General features: G+C 38.4%; 2 protein-coding genes across 2 annotated transcripts; one reads left to right on the top strand and one right to left on the bottom strand.

Annotated features, from left to right (window-relative positions):
- Positions 1-3036: 3036 nt before the first annotated feature.
- Positions 3037-5775, top strand: Smp_129410 (hypothetical protein; the record flags this gene model as incomplete). The annotated part of the gene is made up of 6 exons (XM_018799116.1): positions 3037-3083; positions 3804-3940; positions 3979-4003; positions 4038-4110; positions 4147-4378; positions 5669-5775. 6 exons carry the CDS (start codon positions 3037-3039, stop codon positions 5773-5775), a joined length of 621 nt encoding a protein of 206 aa, XP_018650937.1.
- Positions 5776-8800: 3025 nt separating this feature from the next.
- Positions 8801-9453, bottom strand: Smp_129420 (putative 28s ribosomal protein S11; the record flags this gene model as incomplete). The annotated part of the gene is made up of 3 exons (XM_018799115.1): positions 8801-8911; positions 8947-9244; positions 9278-9453. 3 exons carry the CDS (start codon positions 9451-9453, stop codon positions 8801-8803), a joined length of 585 nt encoding a protein of 194 aa, XP_018650936.1.
- Between the last annotated feature and the right edge of the window lie 14011 nt (positions 9454-23464).

Genomic DNA, 23464 nt, shown 5'->3' with positions numbered 1-23464 from the left:
GAAGAATACCACATCGAGACATCAAAGGGAGGAGATCTCAGCAAGTGTGAGAACTACAATGTCATCACACTACTATCAGTACCAGGAAAGGTTTTCAAAAGACTGTTACTGGACCGAATGAAAGATTCAGTAGACATCCAGCCTCCGAATCGACAGGCTGGATTCCGGGAGGATCGGTCATGCGCAGACCAAATTGCAATACTACGGACCATTGTTGAATGGAACTCGTCATCGTACATTAACTTCCTTGACCATGAGAAGGCATTTGACGATGTGGACGGAAGAACTTTACGGAACCTTCTTCGACATTATGGTGTACCTAAGAAGATTGTCAATATCATTCAGAATTCATACGACGGACTACAGTGTAAAGTCGTGCATGGAAGACAGCTAAAAGATGCATTCCAAGTGAGGACTGAAGTCAGACAAGACTGCTTACTCCCCTCCTTTCTCTTTCTTCTAGTGGTTGACTGGATTATGAACACCTCAATATCTGAGGGGAAGCACGGAATACAATGGACAGCTTGGATGCAACCAGGCGATTCGGGCTTCATAGATGACCTAGCCCTTCTATCCCATACACCAACAAATGCAGGTCATGATAACTAATGTAGCAATAGCCTCTGCATCACCTGGGCTTCAACATACACAAGGGAAAAGCCAAGATCCTCAAATGTAACACAAATGGCATTTTTGATATCTATTGTCGTTGTGTTTATGCATATTGTTTCTGATTCGGTTAATTTGCAATTAATAAGCTGCTCGCAATTCCCGAATTGCGGTCGATTCTGGGACACCATTGGAGCTTACGACTGATGGTTAATTCCCTTTATCTAACATCTCAAACACCAGTGGCCACCATAATAGTTGAACATCTCAAATGATCCATTCTCATTTGATCGAAATACTTATGCCAAGACGGATAGACAACTTCTTTCTTAATTGTCAAGAAAGATTATTGTTTCAGACTACAAACGACCGAATAAAGGCTATTTAAATGCTGATACTTCCGGTTTTTTCAGTCAGAACATTCGTTCTGTCTTGTTGGGATCGTTTATACGACTGGCTGAGTGCTCACTTACCTTTATTAATGTGTGGTCCTTGATTAATTATGGCTTACCTTAAAATTTTTTTTGAATTAACATTAATTGTGCCTTCAGGACAAATTGTTTTTCAGCTGTTCTATTAGTCATTTGTATTAGTATAAGTATTACTTGCCAATATCGTTTTGTTGTCTCGCACGTTCCTCCATAGAATTAGCCGTTCACTGTAAACTTTTGCAATGCTTAATGAGGTGCTTAATTAAGGGTTTTCCGGTGCAGGTCTAGTTGTATTACTGAGACTTTGGAAATTTCTATACTATGCATTCGAAAGAAATAATCACACCGTTTCATAAGAATAATAAAATTTATCAAATTTAATTTCAACATCAGTGAGACTATGGTAGTGAAAATAAGGACATCCAAGGAGACAAATCTTCTAGTTTTGTCCTGAAACGAAAGGCTTGTACTGACTGATTTATAAACCCGTCCTTCACGACTGGCTATATAATGCTATAATCCACTTTCCGGGCTTAGCACTAGCGTAGAGACTCATCCACAAAAGACAAGGTCTTGCATATCAACAAAATGCATTAAATTGTGATATTTGCACAAACAAATGATTCATTTGCACTTGATGGCCCGCTGATTATGAATATAAAATACAATACCTTCATTTATGTTCACGTGGTTCTACATGCCTTATATTGAAATATTTCTCTATTAGCACGGTATCTAGAATACTTCCCGTCTCCATAAAAGTTCAGCTGCACAAAACCACGTAACATAAAAGAGATGGTCGAAGCTTTATTTACGACCTAGTATCCTTATTATTGAAGTGAGGGTGATTATATTTATAATTATATGTTAGATTACACTCCCAGAATGAATTTAAAAAAATAAGTAGCAATAAGCATTGAATTCGAACATGTCAAAAACTCGGAAAAAGCAAATAATGAATTAACATAATTTATATTCAATAAATCATCAATGAAAAATTGGACTTTAAAAAAACGTTTTATCGAATCGACCAAAGATACTCGTCGAATAAGCGGGCGATAGTAATGTCTGACTTGAGCCGTTTAGTAAAGGAGATAGGTAAATCTTAACCTCTCTAACGTATATCTTATCAAGGAATCGAGGTTCAACAACTTTCCAGTCAGGTCGAGCTAGAGAAGAACAATATATCACGTATGGTTAATTTGAATTTCTATGCTGTTACAGATCTTCAACAAAAGCTAATTTCTTTAACTCAAGAAGCTGAGTCTCAAAAAAAGTTCAAGCAGCATCTAGAGGAAGAGTTAAGGAATTTAGAGGAAACATATTTTCAGCCAGATGATTACAGCTGTGGGTACTGGCATAAAATGAAGCTTTCTTGACATTTCATAATCTGTAGTCTTTCAGACGTCAGTGAAGTAATAAATGAACAAATTCGTTGCCTTAACGTAATCCTTTCAGAGATCATGAGCAGTAATGAGCGAATTAGGTATGCTTATTGTTCATGATTTTTTACACTCAATCTTTAACATCGTTTCATGCTCGTCAACGAACTGATAATCGTAGAACATGACAAAATCATGATGTTATATTTATAATAATTACTCAGGACGCTAAGAAAAAGCATTAAGACAATTGGAATTGTTCAAAGGAGTAAGACAGGAAAAAGTACTTCATCGTCAACTTGTCCGAAAACACAATCTATCATCAGTCTCCTTAATCAGTTATACCCGAACTCACAGCGAAAGATCACTCCTTTTTAAGAGAAGATCAAAACATTATCCCGTAATAAGCTTTTACTTCGGTACTTGGTTTCAGTCCTTAGAATTGTACTAAAAATATGGAAAGTCAAATACACTTATCAATCTAACATGTATCGTAACCACTAGCCAGATTCACACGTAAACATAGTATTTCCTTCTAATTAGATGACTGTACCAATCCTTTACACATTTCCAATATGTTATGCTGTTTTATGCGGAGAGAATTCTGGCGAAAGATGCATGGCACTAAGTCAGGATGCAGAGCTCGATTTATAATTGAGAAGTTTGCTACTGACAACCGCATATTTACAGTTTTTGCCTTTTAATATGTAGTTGAAAGTTCACAAAATCTCACTGCATAATAATCCTGGATACAAGACGTCTCAAAGACCATAGCCGGTCGGGCTGACCTAAAACAAGCTCTCGAGAATATCGAAACCTCTGCGTAAACTAATTAGCGATCAAAGCATGTATAAAAAACTCACATGGCGTTTTTCTCAAAATAAGAAAGGTTCGTAGTATCACACACAAGGTTAAGATAACTGTTTAGAGTCCTGTTCTATGTAGATTCAAATACAGGCACTTATGTCGCGTAACTACCGGATAAGGAGCCGTGTTGCTTCCCAGGCCACTGTGATTATAGAGGGCAACCGTTAAGCCTCAGTTGAGAAAGTCTACGTACCTGTCCGGGTAGTATAATTAACACCCATACAATATGTTTTCCTCACAGGCGTATAACTGTGCTTCATTTTGGGTTCACTAACCGGCACATCTATGGACTTATGGAGCGGCGGGGACTTCTCAGTTCGGTCATATATTTGGCGGATGTTGGGTCTGATTCCTAGTAGTCCAGCCAACTAAATGATGTAGGACAGACAATCTTATGTCTACTTCGCGCGATTATTATTAGGCGGGTGTTTTTTTTGTCTTGAGAGCTTCCTGTTTCATGGCATATATTTTAATGAGACTTCTCTTGACTAAGTGAACTTTTTCTGCACATTAGGAAAGAAAGAATTGACTTTATCCTGGAATACAAACAAAAGCTAGATGATTACAACCGACATATAGCACAAAATGAAAAGCTACACGCCTTTATCGAGTTGTGGAAAGTGAAATGTACTGAAAACTTTAAGCTGACTGGTAAGTACCCTCTTCTTCAAACTTTAAAATTCGTACAGCGATTCCTGATGTGATAAGAGAAATGTAAGTTGTCAAGACTTTTTACTACATCTACTAGAGCTGAAGAAATATCCAGTTCCTACAACGTGTCTATTGTGGAGACACTAAAAAACGCACTAAGTGCATCAGCAGTAAGTCGTAAATCAGTTTCTTACACAAACGTTCAGGTAGAAAGCGAAGAAACAAGGATATCTTCCCCCCAAAATGTATGCATTGCGGAAAAAAAAGAGATTCCTGCGATTATTCCAAAAACTCAGTCAAATACTACATCGGATGAACAACTTAATTTGTCGTGTGATATAGATACTCAATTCCAGCAATGTAATGTTCTGGATGCAAGTCGCTTACGCGTGTCTGCACTTGATACTAGTGTGATTTCATCGCTTGTAAAAAAAGAAAGTGAGTACTATCACCAATGTAGAATGCTTGTGAAGAACATTTTCCAAGCCTTAAATTAATTCACTAGAATTGTCAGATTTGCAAATACTGAAACCACACTCAGTAATTATAGACACTGGTTTGAAGAGTTAGAACTGAGGACACTACTAGATGCTAACACGCGAATCTCCAGATACCCAAGCCCCTGGTGTCAAGTTGTTCAGGATCATCTGCAGTAACGTATGTGGCTCTGCATATTATAAGCATTTTGTTGCGAGCGCTTTGTCCTAACGTCCAACGTGTTATACACGCAGCTCAAGGTAAACGTCCCTAGGTCGCCACTCAGAGGAGGATCTTGGCTTTTCGTAGTTTAGATTGCATTACAAGCCTTTGGAGCTTAAGCCAAAAGCACACCCTTTCTATCAAGGATTTATTATTTCAAGTCGCTATATATGGTGTAAAAAGAATATTTCCGAAGCAGTAAACGTCCAATTATAATTATATGTTGCACTAAACAAATTTATGACTTTAATAATAGAGGAGCTGGCATTCCGTATTACCTTAATTCGTGGAAACCTAACATCGCTCTTGTCTATTATATTACTGTCTAATTTTTTCATATGTCTTGCCTATCTATTTGAACAACTCTCAGCTTGCCTTAACGTTGTTATGCAAATTTTTATAGATCTTTTCAGAACGTTGAAGATATGTACGCCACCCATCCATTTTCGGGAAAGGTGTTTAAAAGGGAAACCATAATGGGTAGACGTTTCAGCGCGCAATCTATAAGCTTTCTAACTAACTATACTAAATGAGTAAGCGCCTGACTTATTGTTTGAATTACTATGGTGTATCTGCAAACGCCTTTTCATCTACTTTATCTAGAGGCAAGGTTGTAACACTGAGCTTTATATAAAATGAAGTAATTGCACGTTGTCACTCAATCACTTTAAATCTGAGTGACTACGTACACTTGGGTTCGGGTCGGTCGCACTGCATTTGAAGCATACAGTTTGGCCATGTTACTTGCTTCCACATACCTTTTAACATGTAGTCTAGTTCTCCAAGCCTAATCAGAGGATGTCACTCATAGATGTGAGACCATAAATAAAAATAAGGCCAGACATATGCTATCAAAATTTTCAAGCTAATAGTCAAGATGTGATTACAGCGTAATGTTTTCACAGTAAATAAACCAAAACGTTTACTCGGTTTTCCTCTAATTAAGTCGACTTATCTGTTCTAACCATACCATTTTCTGCATTCCTTAACGTATAGTTTTCTGTACTGCTTTCACATTTTGCTATTTAGGTTACAGTTTCCCACTTAAGAATTACGAACAATCTGATACTCAACGAGACTGTACGATGAATATGGATGTAACGATATGTGGGGAAAATGATGCATCTTCTTATTAGATTTACAACTAGACATAATTTTTCTGTTATAGTTGTTTATTGAATATGCGCAATAAAGTTTATGAGCTATGGATACTATTTTATATGTTGCAAGAGGCTACTTATGTATGACATGAGCTTGTGCACTGTGGGACTTGGACACCACTGTTTGTACAATTTGTCTTAGACGTACCTTTGTTTATGTCGCATTAGTGTATTATGTGCTTATTGTTTAGCTTGGAATGCGCTTATGCGTGGTGATTTTCAGTTATGGGTATCACGTAGTACGACATAAAACAACAATAACTTAAATCTTCATGGCCAACGCTTGATGTAGCTCGAACCTAGTAGCATCGATTTTTGTTTTTCACAATTTTTGTACCAAGTCCCTCGTACACGGCACAGTCTCTCCTGCCTTAAAATTGTAAAAAGACTAAAGAAAGTTCGTGCGACTTTTCGAAATTGGACATGTATTCATTAACCGATTCCAAGAAAATAACTATTTAGTGGTTTCCGGTTCAAGTTGTTACACTCCGTTACGGCGAAGAGACGTCAGGCCAAATCGCGGAAAAGAGGTGGCAACGGCATCAGTAGTAATACGGGAGATTAAGCATCAAAAATAAGACTCGAGAAAATATAAATTATTAAAGAAGTTATGGGAAATTTAGAGAACACAAAGGACGGATACACCTGCGCCATTGCAAACAATTTTGAGCCGTCATTCAAAGTTTGCAACCACTAGTTACGATAGTCATACGGACCCCAACCAGGTTGTCTACAACTGTCTGATTCTCAGTGACTTCGTGAACTGATGCTATATTTTGGTTTGCCAGTCCCTAGCTTTCTTCCAAACTACGGCTGCACCAGACTACATTGGCATTCAAGGTGGGCATACGTAACACATGCCCCGACCAACTCAGTTGATGGAGACTTACCAGCTTATCGATTTTTCCCCACCTTTACCTAGTACTCTACTCCTAAGCCAGGGATTGTTTACTTTGTGTTTCCGAAATACACGAGCAATACTTCGAAGGTATTTATGGTCGAATATCAGTAACCTGCGAATATTCTCTATTCTTAATGGCCATGTTTCGCGTCCACAAAGTAGGATGGAGCGAACTGTTTCCCAGCAAACTCGCCGTTTGATTGGAAGACGGATATCTCTCCTACGTCACAAGTCTGGTGAAAACCGACGGAGCCTTCTGAATCCGTGCCGAGACTTCATCAGACACCAGAGCATCAGGACTGATGAGACTCACAAGATAAGTTGAGTGGTCACTACGTTCAATTACTTCACTCACTACCATCAATTCAGGCAATGACTCAAGCCAGTCCTGAAGTAACATTTTACATTTGGAGGAAGATAGCTGCTTCCCGAATATGTTTATATTGTTGTCTTAGGTAATCAGAAGACTGCATTTTGTCAGCGTCCTCACCGAACTATGTCATCTGTGTATTTTAAGCCGACTAGTGTATCTCCTGGTAAAGAACCAACTACTGAAAAGTCAGAGGATGAAAGTGTTATCTCTAAACTTATGTCTGTAATGGAGGGAGCGGACAGCCCTGACGAACATCGCTTGAAGTAACCAATCCTGACGACGGTTCGCCATAAGTCATGACTCTACAAGTAGTGTTCGTGTCGAGAGCTTATACAAGGTTAATGTGATTGATCAGTACTCCTTCCAGTGGTAGCCACTTATAGAACCCCACGATCAACAGGGTCGAACGCTGCCTCCGCTTCTCATATTTAGAACCAAATGGTAGTTTTGGAGCATCTACTAGTTAGTTTAACAGACGCCGCTGATTTTGGTAAAAAGTGCTAATAGAAACCACTGCTGTTTCCACGGCTTTTGGGATGTCATGTCAATAATTTCCTACACAATAGGACATATCTTCGAGTGTTGAAAGTAAGAAGGCGAAGTTTTATATCCTGTGTTGATGAATACGGAGAGTGTGCCTAAAAAATTTTGAGGATCTAATATTCCAAATCACTAGTGCACATGAACTCGTAATTTGAAGGAACAAATGCGTGAACCTCCCGGTAGCTTTCATCAGGGTGCATGCCTTGACGTTTCCCTCCAATCATGCTAAGCATTTTTGCACCACCTAATATAGTAATTGATTTAAGATCAAATAAATACTACCTTCGAATAAACATTCTTGCATATGTAACGGATAGATTTATTTCTAGCGTCAGCAACCGATTTTATCGATCATCTGACCCTGCATATTTTCAGCGTTGCAAGGTTAATCGGACCTCAGAATGTCAACTTGCACCACAACCTAGAAACATACGCTTAGTACGGAAACTTTATGCTGAGTTACGCAACTGGCAATTAACGGTACTATTTTGTATCCAGGACCAGTAAGATGTTTAAGCGAAATACAATATACAAACAGTACAGTCTCAAAATGCAAAAGACAAGTAGAGCTGATTACCACACCTCATTTGAGATTATTGGGGACTGATTGCATTTACACAAATCATTGTCCCATGGTGCGCATTGCAACTCTGAATTGTGGTTGAATTCATTGCTTTTTCTCACGTGTTCATGGAATTGTCGAAGTAATTAGTACATATGACAGTTGGGCCTCAGTAAAATCGAATAACAAGTGACTGATGGCATCTCATGAGACTCTTACCTTAATACTCGCCTAGCTGAAGTATACGGCAACTAGTAATACAATTATTCGGTAGTTCATGTTAGCTTTTATTGGAAATAACTTTGGACAGAGAACTAATTAAGCGTCTTTGTTTGAATTGACTTGAGTTTCTCGCAATTTCCGGGACTTTCGATGATACATATCTCCATTAGGAGTGATGCATTGTTACATCAAATGTGGTAGTCTGACTATCATAAACTTAGCGGTTTGACCAACATTCTAACCAGTGAATAGAATCTCTCAAGGTTTCATTAACATAAACTTGAAAAGTAATTTACAACTACACACAGAAGACTCATAAGTAAATAGGCCAAATTCTGGAGTTTATTTTATGTACACTCCCACTACCATGATTAGGTCAAGATTGATATAAATGTTCCTTTTAAATCCTACGTTGTTTTTTAGGTCTTCTCCCATGACCGTAATGAACTTTTGTATCATCCGTCAAAGAGATCATCTTTAGTCCCGAGATATTCAAACCTGAAAGCACAGGCTATCAGGTTAACCAAAAAGCAAGGAAATACTTACCAGCCTACATGACCCTAACCCATTAAATACAACACGCACAGCCCCAATCCCAAGCTTTTTCGCCTTCAGTCCTATGGAGATACCCACAGTTTGAAAAGCAACAGTAGACATTTTACGAGCGTTCCGGAAACCTTCGGCACCACAACTAGTGCCATTCAGAACTCGTCCATTACAGTCAGTTAATGTTGCAACCACGTTGTTTCTTCTTGAGAGCAAATGAAGGATGGGGGTTTCGTAATATTGTTTATCTTCCACTAATGAAGTCAAACATTCCTCTGTAACTACATGATGGCCCAAACTTCATTTAATTAGGCTGAAATATCAGAATTACATAATTGGTTGTGCGGTTTTCTCGGCAACAGCACTTAAAGACCTTGGCGCTTTCAAGTCTGGTATATTTGTACTATTGAAAACCACCTGACTGGACGCCCAGCGAAACACATTCTGGAACAAATCTGAAAATAGAAGTAATCGGGACTTACTAGAAGTGTGCTTCGAGCATATCATAACCTAAAAACGAAGAATATAGTGTTACATTCTATAGAAAAAATGGACAAATACAAGTGCTCAGATTATGGAATCTTCAGATTAGAGACTGGTCTCCAAATCAGATTTCGCTTCGAAAACATCACAGCATTCATATACTTATGTACGTAATAAAACATTTTGTTACTGCTATTACTATTCATTAACTATTACAAGTGTAAATATAGTGCCGACATAAAAGATAAACTCATTCACCGAAAATTAGTCATATTCAACGTAGATCCTGTCACATGCGTACATTGGTTCTAGCTAACGAACTCTAGTAGTTAAGCGAGATAAAACTGTCAGGACCATCCTTATAGGAGTAGAGGTAGTTACAATAGCTGTGACAATGCAAAAGATAAGGCATCGAAGATAGGATTTTAGAGGAAAATATTCATTTATGAGAAAAAGATGAATTTGTATGGTAATCCAGAAACCGAAGACCTAAGGGAAAACAAAGAGCACCTGAAACATGTCACCCAGTCTCCGATCATTGGTTAAGATAACCATGTGAACTAGAGCCAGTTAGCCTTCACCTACCTAGATGGCTAAGTTCAACAGTTAATGTTTTCATGGACTGGTTTCCCTAACCTACTCTTACACCAGTTGTAATTGTGTTAAGGTACTCAGTTGATAGGAATACTTAATATATTTCCCATCCTTCTACTTTGATAAACATTCAGTTTGTATATTCAATCTGCTGGGGTATTGTGTTGAGCTGAACCCATGAGGATTTTATTTGACCAATCTTCAAAGAACAAGCACGAACGACAGCAGGAAAAAATGGGATGCATAGACTAATTATAGAATTTGATTTGGGGTTATTGTTATATTAAACACCTAATCTTCTGAATTTGGTGAAAATTTTAGGTTTTCTCTAGTCACTTAATAATACTGTAACGACAAACATATACACACTTGATGAAGGAAAAGTATTTGACACTTTTGAATCAAAATCGTCTTCAGAATATATGTACCTACTATTTTTAAAAGCTTCAAAGAGCACAACTGCGCGATCGACAGGCAAGTGTCCTTCAGCAAGACATTTATATCTTGCGCGAATAAGTCTGTAGTGGGGTTATGTCAAATACGCAAATGTTTGTTAACCGAATTTAAGAAACTTTCTCTTAACCGGTTCCCGTACCACTGATTTTCCCAGATAGGGATCTAGGTTTATTTTCAACGGTAAGTAAATCTCCAAAATATTTAATCCTGTCACCCTTCGACATTGAAGCTGACAACAGCTTTACTGAGCACACCTTAAGGCACTTGATCATGAATCTACAGAATATTAGGTCTATAGGCATGTGCTAATCTCTGAAGCGCCCTTTCCAGTGAAGAATCAACTCATTGAAAGGACTTACTTATGAGACTGATATCACTTGTTCGAGTTAGGAGTTCCATTCATTGACCATACGAAAAAAAGAATAACACTGTTAGTTTATTTATCTGTGATATGATAAGTTCTGAAAGGTGCAAGACAATATTGATTCCTTATTCGTTAATATAAGAGCGCCTCGCGTTCTACGATATGATATAGGGAAAAGGATCAGATATTTTAAGTTGGTTTATACTTTGGCTTGGTTTGGGATCCTCGATTATGAAGGTGTTACGGTCCAAACCTTTGCAGTCTGGCACACAAAACGATATACTACCAGTCTGTTCTTTGTTGTAATACTATATACATTTATTTATTTATTAACCTGCACGTGAAATCTTTTCGTATGCCGAGATATTTTTCAACAGTTACACATTTTATTGCTATTTTATCAAAACCCTCAACCTCGCCCGTCCACCCTGCAGTTGACTTCATTCTTTCATGATAACATCGGAACGCTATTCACAAGCCAACTTCTGCATGTACGGTGTGCTTGATCCGTATGCGCAGTTCCACGTAGTGCCAAAGCCATGAACAGAGGCTAGATAAATGTTCGTTTATAATGCATTCTAACACGGTTAGGCAACAGAAATCGCAGTACGCATAAGAAAGGCCACTAATTAACAAACTTCTGACACTCACTCTAAACAATTTGTTCCCTCTAACCTGTCTCAACCGGTGCAAGACATCATCACTTTATTTCAAAATGACGCTCTGGACGAAATCACTGCATCTTCTAACCGCGTTAAGGAGGTCACTAGGACCATTAGTATTAATGTTTGTTCTCTCAAACGAAGGCATCAATCAACTCAAAATGAAACTACAGATCTCCGCAGTACTCTCGTATTCCTAAGCTTCAGCATGATCGCCGATGGTTGAAAAACCACAAAGCAGCCTGACATGAAAAACATCTCTTCTTAGGTCGCGATAGACAAATAACCCTTGTTTGTGCCAGCACTACAACATCCATTGCAAACCATCGAGAAATTTCAGGAAACTCTCCAGTTTTTCAAGCCTCAAACCTTCCGTTCCAGTGAACTCCACAGAGATGTGCAACAAAATGTGTTTAAGGATTAAAAAGCAAGCCTTTCTCTGATCAACCACACCACCTATGATTATCCTTTCTGAATTACAGAAGGATGAGGAACAAACGGACAGTCGGGTTATACACGTCAAGTTTCTCATGCCACCTCAACAATGATACAATCTGGAGTTTACCATCGCAACATTCTAGGTTATTTTTTCCGCACTGGATAGCAACTAGCGAACAATCAGGCCATTTATTCTGACTTCGAGTTGATCCTATTCGGAATGCATTTGCAGTCTGCATGATTGCAGCCCTCACTGTAAATTTTTAAAAAGAGCATATTAAAAAAAAGAAAGAGGGTAAAAAGAAAGGAAAAGAGTTATCATAATAGAATAATAATCATAAATCAGGTTCTGTGTCGTTGAGATGAATATCTAATCGATTTAGGAAGAGGGGAGAAAAAGAAGGGAGAAGTAATGAAGGAAACTCGAAATACGTAAATAGTTTAATAGGTATGTTTGTGAACACAGAACAAGAACAAACTATCACGTATGTACTGTCGAATGAATAAAAAAAGACAAAAAAGTTTACAATAACTGATTAAGAATACAACTTCTTACTGAAGTAAGATATGATGGTAGAATAGGAATTTGTGCATTAACGGTTTGGAGCGATGCTATAAAAGTCTCAATTAGGTGCAAAAGGTAACGAAATATTTATATATATATACAAATACATAGTGAAGATAAAGCGAGTCTGAGAAGTCAATTTGAGTATAACATAAGATACTATCGTAATTACAAACTCTGGTTACTTAATGATGATCTTTATTTAGGGGGTGGGAGGAAGAGAAAATTCCAAAAAAAGGATGAACTCCTAGTGAAAGGGTCTAAGCATGTTAATATCGACCTCTGAAGCAAACCATTAATTTAAACAAGAAAATTCCACTTAAGTAAATACACGTAAATTTATGTAATAGAATGCCGAGTAAAACTTGATATTAGTATAAACTCTTGTGCGATAATAATTTAGAATGATGCTATAAATGTCATAAATAATTGCAAAGGATAGGCAAATACAAATTTCCATTTGTTAGATATATGTGGTGAAGATAAAATGAACCTAAGAAGTTAGTTTATTTAATAGTAATATAAGTTAATTTGTTTTTTGTTATAGACTTCGGATGTTTAGGAGGAAAAAGAGGGACAACAAGAGTGTCTAATGTGTCGAGGGACCAATCACAGTAATAATTATTACCATAAATGTGAACATAAGCGAAATTCAGATGAATGAAAAGAAAATAAAACAAAATAGAAGTGAAAAGTTTCAAATGTTCTACTTTGTTTTTTAGTCAATTAGATGACGGACCTTGTTTGTATATGTCATTGTTAAGCACTTTGATATTCAAGAGGTGACACAATCCACTTTCAGAAAGAAAATCATCATGGAGACTTCTGAACCGGGTCGTACTTTCACTGCAACGTGGGTTCTCTGATAGCCTGTTCTACATGGTTGAGTATCGAATAACGGAAGAATTCTAACTTAAGTTTGTGTAGATTCCCACATACATTGTGATATGATATCATAGTATATGAGGGGGTGGATGCCGAAGAGTAAGAAATACCGTGAATAAGCCGCTAGTGAAACACAAGGTTTAATTTGATACGCCTGATCCAGAGAGGTTCTAATTTCAGTTGTTGACATCTTTGGTGGTAATTCTTGGTGTAGGATTGCACTAAAACAGCTATGGTGAACCTTCTTTGAACACCTTCAGTTTTGCATCAGATCATTATGCCTGCAATTACTGTAAACTAAAGTACCATATTCAAGAATGGGTAAGATGCATTTTTCGTATAATAATAATCTCGACTCGATGTTATTGAAGTTTATCATTATGAATCTAGTGAGATTTCTAGCTTGGGATAATTGAGGTCCAATGTGCTCGGAAAAGCTCAAACTGTTGCTAAGTCTCAAACTCAAGTCACGAACAGTGTTGACAGGCTTCAGTGTATGTTTGTGCATAGCCGGATTTAGGTTAAGGCAGCGGCCAATGTGGATAGATCCACTATTGTCAATAATCAGTGGCTGAGTCCACGAAACAGTCCATTCGTAAAACTTGTTTATTCCTTCTTGGATTACCGCCGAAATATAGCTTAATTTGATGGAAGAAGAGGATGAATAAACCACTTTTAGGTTATCGGCAGAAACGAAAGGTTTACCATATTGAAAAAGAGAACACACGTCATTGATGAAAAGGAGAAAGAGTAGTGGGCCAATCACTCTTCCTTGTATCACCCCACTAGTTACATTCACAGGCTAAGAGTAGCAAGATCAAAGCGGACGATTTGGCTACTTTCTTCTAAAAAAGGTTTGATTCAGAACAAGAGGGGATTCCGTATTCCAAATGATTAGGGCTTTAGAAGAAGGAGTTTGTGTGAGACACCGTATTTCACGAATTACAAAGGAATCCTGTTCGATCCACCGTCATAAGGCTTTCTCAGGGTAGCTACGGCCTATTTGATGTTGGTGGATATGAAATCGTTTTTGGATGGATGACTAGATGTCAACACTGGAAATGTATTGGTGGAGCTTTCATTTCCTGTGTTGAGGCATTGCGAGAACCGCTGACCAAATAGTTCAGAAATAGTATCAAGGTCGTCAACAATGCTTCCGTTAACTATGAAGACTTTAGTTGTGTCAAGGGAGTTCGATTTCATACGAGATTTGAAAAGCTGGAGTTTTGAAAACTCTGGTCTTTTACTACCTGGGGCTTTATTTTCTATATTCATAAAATACTTGCGTTTAGATGAAGCGCTGCTGTCAATTAAGTTAAGTGTACTTTGAAGTGGATGCACGTCATGATACTTGTGGTGGCGGCGTTTGAATTTTTTAGCTTTCTTTTAAAGGTTTTTAAAGTCTGGCGCCTATTAGCGTTATAGGTCGCATGCTCAGTATTTGGAGCGGTGCAGTCAAGGCAATATGCCAGGTTGTAGTATAGATCGGAAAGCGAAGTGTCAATGTTATTTATGGTAAAATAAGGTTCCCATGGTAAATATCGAAGAAGAGTTTCATTGCGTTTCCAGGTTTGTTGATCAAAATATCTGCGCCGGTTTATTATTGTATCATTAGGGTTCAATTTTGTAGTGTTAAGAGAGTGGATAAAACTCAATACAACTCTATGGTCACCAATAAAAAACTCATGACTGATGTGCACTGAGATAAAGTCGATGTTCATTGTTAACAATCAATCAAGTATATTATTCCTCCTAGTTGGTTTTCGGATTTGTTGGACCATCCGAAAAATTCTAATGTTTCAAGTAACTTGCTATATCGACCTGGTACCAAAGTCCAAACCCATGTGATACTTGGCAGTTTAAAACCACCGATAATTTTAGACGCATGCGGTTGGTTAGAAGCAATGAGGGAAATGTTTGTTAGTGATCTGTCAGAGTTAGTATCCGCATAAGGTGGTTTGCATATGCATTCCACCAGTGGATAATTTTGCGATCCTGAGTTTACGGTAACCCAAGTGGAGTTATCTCTAGCGTCAAAAGATGCATTCTCAAACTTACGCTCCTGAATGCCCAAATAAACATAGATAGTTGTGCCGCCTCCTATTCCATGACGTCTATCTGTTCGAAAGAAAACGGAGTTATCTACACACAAGGAGTTATCGAACATGGGTGATTTGCACCATGTTTCGGTAATAAGTACAATGGTTGGACTTACAAGGAATAAAAGTGCTTTAAGACGAGTAGTTTTATTGGACAGAGAGCGGACATTTAAGGAAAGAACAAGAAACCGAGTTATCGTAATGGAGCAAGTTAAAGTAAAGATCACAAATGGTTCCATAAACACTCGTAGAATTGGCTATGGTAAGAACTGTGTTGCGAGGGGATGAATATTCAACAACTTTATCATTTGTAATATAATTACCGTTGCCGTCAGAAAAGCCGGCGGAATTACAACAAATTGTTTTGATTGTTACTGAATATAACATCTGATAGAGACACAGTGTACATATTGGAGGCTGGACCAAGAAGGCTTTCAGGTCTATGTGTGCGACGAGGTGGACATTTACAGCTCGGATTACTTTTTTGGAAAGAACTGAGTGTTTGCTTTATAAGTACTCCTTTCTTTATGAAAACTTGCAAGTACTGCATCAGTTTCGAAGTTCTGCCAAAACCCGGCGTTGTATATGTAAGTTTTTTCACTATTACAGTATATTCGGAAGAATACTAGTAACACTTATGGTGCAAACTAATACGAAATTTCACCAAGCACTCACAGAATCTGAGACGCTACTAATTCTTCGCTTGTAATAAGCTTTCGTGAAAAAATATTCAATCTAAATTACAATGAATAGCAAAGTGGTAAGAAATATATGAAAATTACCGAAAACACCAAAGGGTGAGTGTTATTCTATCCCTTCTGGATAGATCAAGTAAGATTCCGTTTGAGCGGCTGTTTTATAACACAAAGTGCTTCAATATCTGGGAAAGTGCTCCAAATTACAACCAAAATGCACGATCCCAGTCAAAATCAAACCGCACGATCAAAGAGCGAGCAGTCAATATGGCAGCCATTAGAAATAATAATTAAAACAAACTGAATACAGTTCAGTAAGGAACATAGAGACTCAATAAAAAACGATAGGAAAACCAAGAAAATTAAACGTTACAGACTTAATCAGCATCAAAAAAGTTAACAGTATGTACAAATAAAGAAACCACAAGGAAGAAATCACAAATGTATGCATGGAGGGATTTTCACTTTCAAAATGGATCTAACACTAGCATCTTACGTAGTACCCAAAGGTAGTTTAACAGAGAATTGCTTCGTGAGTGTGTGCTTCCCGTCATGGTGTGTCACCGATATCATTTGGCTCTCCATACACCTATACCTCAAATCCATTCCTTACAAGAAAGTTTGATGCGTGTTAGATTTTCTGCAAACTTTATTGAAAGTCACTTTTCGTCGTTTCCTTTAGTGGTAATGCGTCTCCCATCACTAGTTTTCGGTCAACAACATTTATCAGTTACAAGAACATGATTCTGCTAAATAGAATAACCTGATTCTACCAAACAACTACCAGACATATATATATTCATCAGCATCTTTTAGGGTGGTTAATCAGATGACGAAGGTATTTGGAGCTCGTTACAGCCCAAAAAATCTGACTACGTTCTATCTCTGACTTGATAAATAGTGAATTTAACTTTCTTGAGTTTATAATTTTACAAATAACCACATTGAGCTGACTTGACATTCACGCAGGTGGTGAAAGACAACTACATCAGACTACTAATTAGCCGGGACAAAAGCCACGAAAATTACAAAAATTAAAGTGTAATGGCGAAAAAACTGTTAATAGATTATGTATGAAGACATTAAAAAAACTCAACACGGAACGCGTGCTCGAGAACCCATAGCCTTACGTTTTAACCGTCCCCAGAAAGCACAACCTTCCCAGTTCCACAAAACCAAGTTCCAGTCCGTTCTTTTGGTGTACAGTGATGTTGGCGAATGATTGAAAGACAATAGGGATTGGAATATGCACAAATAAATTCCGAGAACTAAGTGTCATTCAAATAATGTCTCAGGAAATTCGAAGTCAAACTTATACAACAATTTAATGCAACGATTATAAAGATTAAATGACATTGCAGATCTTTTGAATAGCGAGTGGACGTTTTCGTGAATTAGTTGTATGTTATTCATTTTCATGACCCAACTAGCTGCATAATATCTATTGCAAGAATACGGGATGTTCATCCTATAAGCATACAAAAGTTGACTGAGCCTTCCATTCGCACTGAGAAATGAGTGTCAAAGAGTAGACAATTTCTACTGTCTTCGTTCATAGATTAGCTTTCAGGATACACTCAATAGGACGTATCCAACGTCGAGCCACGAAATCAGTTCGGGGACTCAAATTCAAACCTTACGAAGAGCGCCCCCAATCACTTAACCTTTACCCGTTAGAGTACAGGCGTCTTAGAGGTGACCCTCTTATGACTTACAGCATCCTTAACACTTCTGGTCATCCCCTTAAACATCTTCTTAAGCTTAGTCATAACACTAACCTAAGAGGTAACACTCAGAAACTGGAGACCCAATATAGCAGAACAGACTGCAGACACAACTTCTATTCCGTAAGAGTTATCAAATGTCGGAATTCGCTGCCGACTGAGATAGTCCAAGCGACTTTTCAGGAGTCCTTTAATAGGAAACTTGACTTATTCTTAAGGACTAAGGATAACTTATTATGATTTACCAAATTCATTTTTTCCCCTCTATTATCGTTAATATACCTAGGTTTTTGACTGAAGGTATTGGTGATCCACTGCTACTAGACACAGGAGCCCGTTAAGCGAAAGCTTCTTCTATTCCGTCCTCAACCATTTGAACCATTTGCACCATTTGAACAAATCAAAGGCGCTGTTCCTAAAAGAATGCGTTACTGCCTAAGTGTGAGTTTCCATGTTTATTTCGTTTTGATTTACGTTGAAGATTCGTGACTTAAATGTACTGTCTACCCAAGAGTAGTTTTTCTCAATACGTAAAACTTCAAGGCGTCCGTTTATCGTCTACTTAAAGTTTATCACTGACTTCGTACCAACTAAATTCATGTTTTAAATCATGTAAGGTGTGAAAACTACTGAAAAATGTTTAATAAGCTGAAGTTGTAGGAAAATTTTAGTTTATCGGTTTTTATTAGTTTTTCAGACGTGAATGATATGGGATTTCAAAGTATTTTACCCAAGAAGCAGCATAAAACGTTTCATTTAAAGTGGCAAATTATAAAGATCACTATTGACTAAAGCCAACAAAAACTATTGAAGTTAAAAGAAATAACATGGAGAATTCCGATCCGATTTTAGAATCGGATCCATTTGCACCTCTAAACAGCGATCTGTTTACTAATTGATATGAAGTAATATACTTTAAGTTCAGTAGGGTCCTATAAATGGATCTACAGTTTAAATAGTCCCTAAAGCTTTAGTATTTAAAACAAGTTTAGTCACGCACCTATAAACAATGTTCATATAATGTATGCACTTTCAAAAATTGGCCATAATAACCAACCGAAAAAGCATTTCGCTTGCGTTTCTTGTGAATATGTGGGCTTTCTTAAAAGAATAGTTGGAATTGAAGACTATATCATTATATGACCTAACTAACTGATACTATTTATACTGCTATGGCCCCTTTACATCCTTCATTATCCTCTTTGGGTGGATCTGAGTTTAATTCATTGGAGCGTGGACTCAGTGTCTAAGGTATTCCATTCTCAGTCCCCAATTTTCAGGTTCGAACCTCGCTCCACCTTTAGGTCAACTAACTTGATAACATCATTAGACCTCACACTTAATGTATGACTGGTAAACAAGTGCATGAGTTTCAATCTGGAAAAGGAGTCAAATGAATGTTATTCTTATCACTACGGCAGAAGCTTGAAATAGACTATACAGTATTTCTTCACTTCAGATAATGAATCCAAGCAGGACTTTAAATGATCGGTTTGTCTCATTGACTTCTGAAAATCTACGACATCGTTGTAGCAACATACAGTATGGTCTTTGATCGGACGTCATTTTTTTCAATGGGAATCCTTAAACCCTTTTATGTAGCGAAGCAGTAATGAACTTCAGTTCTATATTCTAGGTCTTAAAATGGTCTTGTTGATACAGGTGCTAGCACTACTTCTTAGTTGACTAAAGTGAAATACTGCTGCCAAATCGTTGAAATGTTGGTGGTTTATTCAGTGGACTGTCCCTTATCACAGTTTTCCGATCGACTTAATTGAGTGTCACTAAATTAGGTTTCATATTTAATAAGTATGGTTGTGAGTCAGAAAAACACCAGCTGCATAAGCCAGACCGTGTATAAACCCACTATTCCAAGGTCAATTTTAGTGCTTCTTTTCTTCAAACAAGCTTGTTCCGGACAATCTTATATGATGTAGGTTTACAAACTCAGTCACAATGTAGAACTTCGTACGTACGCACCTCAGTTCGAGTTGCCATGCCACATTAGCACAGAGATTCAGTTGTCGATCCAAATCCAATAATGGTAGAGGTAGTAAGAGTATAAGCATTAATGTGAAAGATTAGGGTTTAAAGATATTATTCAAGGAGTATAATCCAGTGAAATAAATTTGAAAAGAGAAAATGAGACATGAAGATTTCAGAAGATAAGGATTTGGGTGAACACAAAGAGTGGATGTACCTACGCCATTGCAAACGATTTTGAGCCATGCCATTCAAGGTCTCTAACCATCGGTTGCTATCATCTCGCGGATCCCAACCAGGTAGTCTACACCTACCAACATGGTTCAGTCCAATCGTTAGTGACTTCATAGATTTGTGCCACGTTTCGGTCTGGTCGCCCCTAGCTTTCTTCCAACCTACTCCTACACCATAAAGCATTGCACGTCGGGGCAGTCGGTGGTTGGGCATACGTAATACGTGTCTCAGCCATCTCAACTGAAGTTTCACTACTTCATCAATCGATTTGCCATCCTTACCTAGTACCCGTTTCCTAACAATTGCATTACTTACCCGGTGGTCCCAGGATATACGAGCAATGCTTCAAAGACACCTATGATCGAATACTAGTAGCCTACGAATATCCTCTACTCTTATCGGTCATGTTTCACTGCCATAAAGTAGGACGGAACGAACTGCTGCACAGTAAACCCGTCCTTTGGTTGCTAGACGGATATCTCGCCTACGCCATAAATGACGCAAGTTGGCGAAAGCTAGACGAGCCTTCGTATCCGTGTTGAGATTTCGTCAAGCACCAGACCACAAGGGTTGATAAGACTCCCAAGATAAGTGAAGCGGTGGACACGCTCAACTACTTCACTTCCTAACATTAGTTCAGGTGTCGATGCAACCCAATCCTGAAGTAACATTTTGCACTTCGAGGAGGAGTCTCGCATCCCGAACATGCCTGCATTGTTGCTTATAGTGGTCAGAAGACTGCATTTTGTCAGCGTCTTCACCAAATAAAACTATGTCGTCGGCGTATTCTAAGTCAACAAGTGAGCCTCCCGGTAAAAGTTCAACTCCTGGAGATGGAAATGACTAACATGACTACAACTACTTACACTGTCCGTTAACCCATAATTTAACAGAGCACTATACGTATTGGACACATTGCCCACTGAGTCATCGAAGACAACCAATAGTGAGATTCAACAGATGGTGATATAAGATAATAGGTAGTTTTATTCGTTGCTAGTACCAAATAAACCCTATATTTTAATATTTACTCGGTCATGTAGTTGGTATGCGACAATCTCATCTAACTTATATGAGGCAGGTCTCATTTCAGAAGCAGAGAACTTGATTAATATTTTAATATACTGCCACAATTATGAATTAACACATCTCAGGTGCACAACAATAAAACTCGAAAGCATTGTTGACTAAATCAAGAATGTCTAAGTTTACAAATACAGGATGTACATTTGATAGATCGAGTAAGTGATAAATGTATATACATATAGTACGAAAAATCCTCATGTGATGTTATCGTGTTTAGTTTACGTATTGTTGAACCAAAGCTCGGCCGAATGACAAATAACAAATAAGTCTCCTGGTAGAAGTTCAACCCATCTAAATTTGGATGAGGAAAGTGTTATTTCTAAAAGTACATCTACGACTAAGTTAAACAAGAATGGAGAGAGTGGACAGCCCTGACGAACACCACTTGAGGTAATCAATTCTGATGACAGTTCGCCATAAGCTCTAACTCGACCAGTTGTGTTCGAGTAGAGAGCATTTATGAGGTTAGTGTACTTCTTTGGTACTCCTTTCAGTGACAAACAATGCCACAAAACCTCACGTTCAATGGAGTCAAAAGCCGCCTTAAGGTCGAGAAATACTACGATTGTGGGACGTCTGAATGTGTGTCTATGTTCTAGGACCTGACGTAAAGTGAATATCTGGTCTATGCAACCACGTCCAGGTCGAAAACCAGCCTGGTTCTCTCTAGTCTGCTCTTCACGAGCTTTGGTTAGGCGTCCGAGTATTATTGAAGCTAATATTTTAGACACTATATTATTCAAACCGATCCCTCTGTGATTGTCACAAGAGGACTTTTGTCCTTTCTTATAGACTGGCACAATCAGTGATTGAGACCAGTCACATGGAATTACGTCCAGTTCCCAGATTCTACCTAAGACCTCAGTCAATCTCGCTGCTAGTACTGGACCGCCATCCTTAAAAATCTCAGGGGTATAAACCTGTCAGGGCCTGCTGCTCTCCCTCGCTTCAGATTTCCTATAGCTTTTTCAACCTCGTAGAGAGTTGTAGGACTTACCTCAATTTGCCATTCAGGACGACTGGGGATCGTGGGTAACTGAAGTGTGGCTGAAGGCCAGTTGAACTGATCCCTAAAGTGTTCTGCCCATCGATCCAATCTCTTGGATTGAGAACGAATGATATGTCCATCTTTATCTGAGATTGTTTCACTGATATTCGGGTTCCTAATACCGGTTTCTTTAATGAGTCTGCTGTTACCTATTGCCGCTGCCTTTTTCATCTCTCTTGTTTTCCCTACCCACCACCGTTCGCGATCATTGCGTAGGCTTCTTGCTAGCCTGCGCTTAAGTTGACTCCGCTCTTCGTTATGTTCAAAGCCAGATGGGTTGAGTTTTCGAGCATATATCAGTGCGGTAGATGCTGCTGAGATCCAGTGTTTCTCCCTAACCTTATGGTTTACCATACTAACAGACATCACTGCTGTTTCCACAGCTTTTCGGATGTCATTCCACGCTGCCTCGGGCTGGGCACAACTTACATGTCTGCCTAACTGTTTTTCCAGTTCCTGAAATATATTCTTAGCTTGGCTATCATTAAGTAGAACCCTAAGAGGTTTCCCTGCAGTGTCTTTCCTACGTCCAGACGACTGTCTACTGGGATCCATTCTAAAAGAGCTAGTTCTGCCCGAGGACTCAGTGTTATACCTACGCCAGTGAGGCCATGGAGAGCAGCATCAGGGCTTCGAGATACACGAAGCTTGAATCGTGTTGGTTCTTTATCTTGACATGGTGAGGTCAAATGAATGACGCTACTCGGATCTTGTATGCGCGTTTCGGAGACGCAGCACAAATCGATAGTGCGAGTTTCTTAAGTCCTGGCTAAGGAGGCCTGTTATACTATTTGGCACAATGCTCGAGCACGTGCAAGCACGTATCTGTCTGCGTCTTAAGGCGGCTTTTGACTCCATTGAACGTGAGGTTTTGTGGCATTGTTTGTCACTGAAAGGAGTACCAAAGAAGTACACTAACCTCATAAATGCTCTCTACTCGAACACAACTGGTCGAGTTAGAGCTTATGGAGAACTGTCATCAGAATTGATTACCTCAAGTGGTGTTCGTCAGGGCTGTCCACTCTCTCCATTCTTGTTTAACTTAGTCGTAGATGTACTTTTAGAAATAACACTTTCCTCATCCAAATTTAGATGGGTTGAACTTCTACCAGGAGACTTATTTGTTAACTTCGAATATGCCGATGACATAGTTCTATTTGGTGAAGACGCTGACAAAATGCAGTCTTCTGACCACTATAAGC

Source organism: Schistosoma mansoni, chromosome 3, assembly GCF_000237925.1.
Source record: "Schistosoma mansoni strain Puerto Rico chromosome 3, complete genome".
Lineage (NCBI taxonomy): Eukaryota > Metazoa > Platyhelminthes > Trematoda > Strigeidida > Schistosomatidae > Schistosoma > Schistosoma mansoni.
Note: the sequence above shows the minus strand (reverse complement) of the source record. Positions and strands in the feature narration are given on the sequence as shown.